The 1690-nt window shown below is 40.8% G+C and overlaps 1 protein-coding gene across 1 annotated transcript in view; it reads right to left on the bottom strand.

Moving 5' to 3' along the window:
* Window positions 1-1690, bottom strand: part of LOC101856708 — a gene marked incomplete at its 5' end in the record, with an annotated part of 12333 nt that overhangs the window by 2798 nt on the left and 7845 nt on the right. The window contains 2 exon segments of the mRNA XM_013090329.1: window positions 39-529; window positions 1159-1244. Coding sequence (XP_012945783.1) covers window positions 39-529; window positions 1159-1244 — 577 coding nt within the window.

The raw sequence follows: 1690 nt of genomic DNA, 5'->3' as shown, positions 1-1690 counted from the left end.
AAAATTTTTAAATAAAAAAATAAAAATGAAATAAAGACCTGTATCCACAATGCAGCAGCAGCTGTATAACGTCCGTCTCCCGCCTCTTCACCGCATCCATCATGGCCGTCGAGAAGTGACCAGCCGGAGAAAGACATCTGATGGAGGCTCCGGCCTTCAACAAAGGCGCTATATGGTTCTTGGGACCGCAATGAAGGGCTAGGTACAACGGCGATATCCCCGCAGAGTCGTAGACATTGACAGGAGCCCCATGTCTAATCAGGATGTTTATCACCTCCACTGAACAGCGTTTACACACTGCCTTGTGTACGTAGAGAGAACTCGGGTTACCAACGTCCTGATGCTTCTCCACAATGAGATATTTGAGCACGACGGCCACATTGGAATTGGGCGTGCTGTTCAGAGCGGCATCCACGAGAGACAGCTTCTCTTCCTCACCCTCTCTCTTAGCGGGGCGGTGATAGGGATGGTCACGGAACACCCCACTCACCCCGTGGTCTACCAGGAAGCCTACGATGGACAGCTTGCCCTGAATGATGAAATGATGAAACAAAAAGCTGAAACAACCAAACACACCAAGCAATTCCCGAAACACCAGCAAAAAGTCAAACATAAGGTAATACGCTGTATTTTGTTTCCTTGACAAAAGAACTGAAAGCGATACAACGAACCATGGATGACAAAAAGACTCAAAGATGACAAAAATTACTAAGGGCGACAAAAAGAACCAAGGACGACTAAAGAAAACCAAACACGAAAAGAGAACCAAGACCTACAAAAGAGAACCAGGAACGACAAAAGAGCCAAGAACAAGAGCCAAGAACAAGAGCCAAGAACAACAAAAAGAGCCAAGAACAAGAGCCAAGAACAAGAGCCAAGAACGACAAAAAGAGCCAAGAACGACAAAAAGAGCCAAGAACGACAAAAAGAGCCAAGAACAAGAGCCAAGAACGACAAAAAGAGCCAATAACGACAAAAAGAGCCAAGAACGACAAAAAGAGCCAAGAACGACGAAAAGAGCCAAGAACGACAAAAAGAGCCAAGAACGGCAAAAAAACAACAACAACCCCCCCCCCCTCAAACAAACAAGAACGACAAATAGAATTAAGAACGACTGCAGGAATTAAGGCCGACAAAAACATCTACGGGCGACATTACCTTAACCATCGCCTTTTTCATGAGGGTCGTATCAGGGTCCATCTCCCTGCATCGGGACAACATCATCCGGGCCAGGAAGTCCGAGTCTGCGATATGAAAAATAAATACATAAATAAATAAATGAATAAATAAATAAATGAATAAATAAATGAAAGAATGAATAAATAGATAAATAGATAAATAGATAAATAAATGAATGAATGAATGAATGAATGAATGAATGAATGAATGAATGAACTAAAAAAATATACATGTATATCGTGTGCAAGCTGTTCAAATGTATTCAACATTAACTTAAGTAGTAATTGTAATAATAATGAATAAATGACATTTATATAGCGCTCAACCCCAATTTAAGTACACGGGCTCTGAGCGCTTTACAATACAGTACAGCGTGCAAAAGTAACATAAAACATGTTTTGACTGAAACAAAATTACTCCAAATATTCATCTCATTAATTTAAAAACAGAAACAGAATAGAAGAAGAAGAAGAAGAAGAAGAAGAAGAAGAAGAAGAAGAAGAAGAAGAAG

The sequence above is a fragment of the Aplysia californica genome, unplaced genomic scaffold, assembly GCF_000002075.1.
Source record: "Aplysia californica isolate F4 #8 unplaced genomic scaffold, AplCal3.0 scaffold01224, whole genome shotgun sequence".
NCBI classification, from domain to species: Eukaryota; Metazoa; Mollusca; class Gastropoda; order Aplysiida; family Aplysiidae; genus Aplysia; species Aplysia californica.
This window is presented reverse-complemented; position numbering and strand designations above follow the sequence as displayed.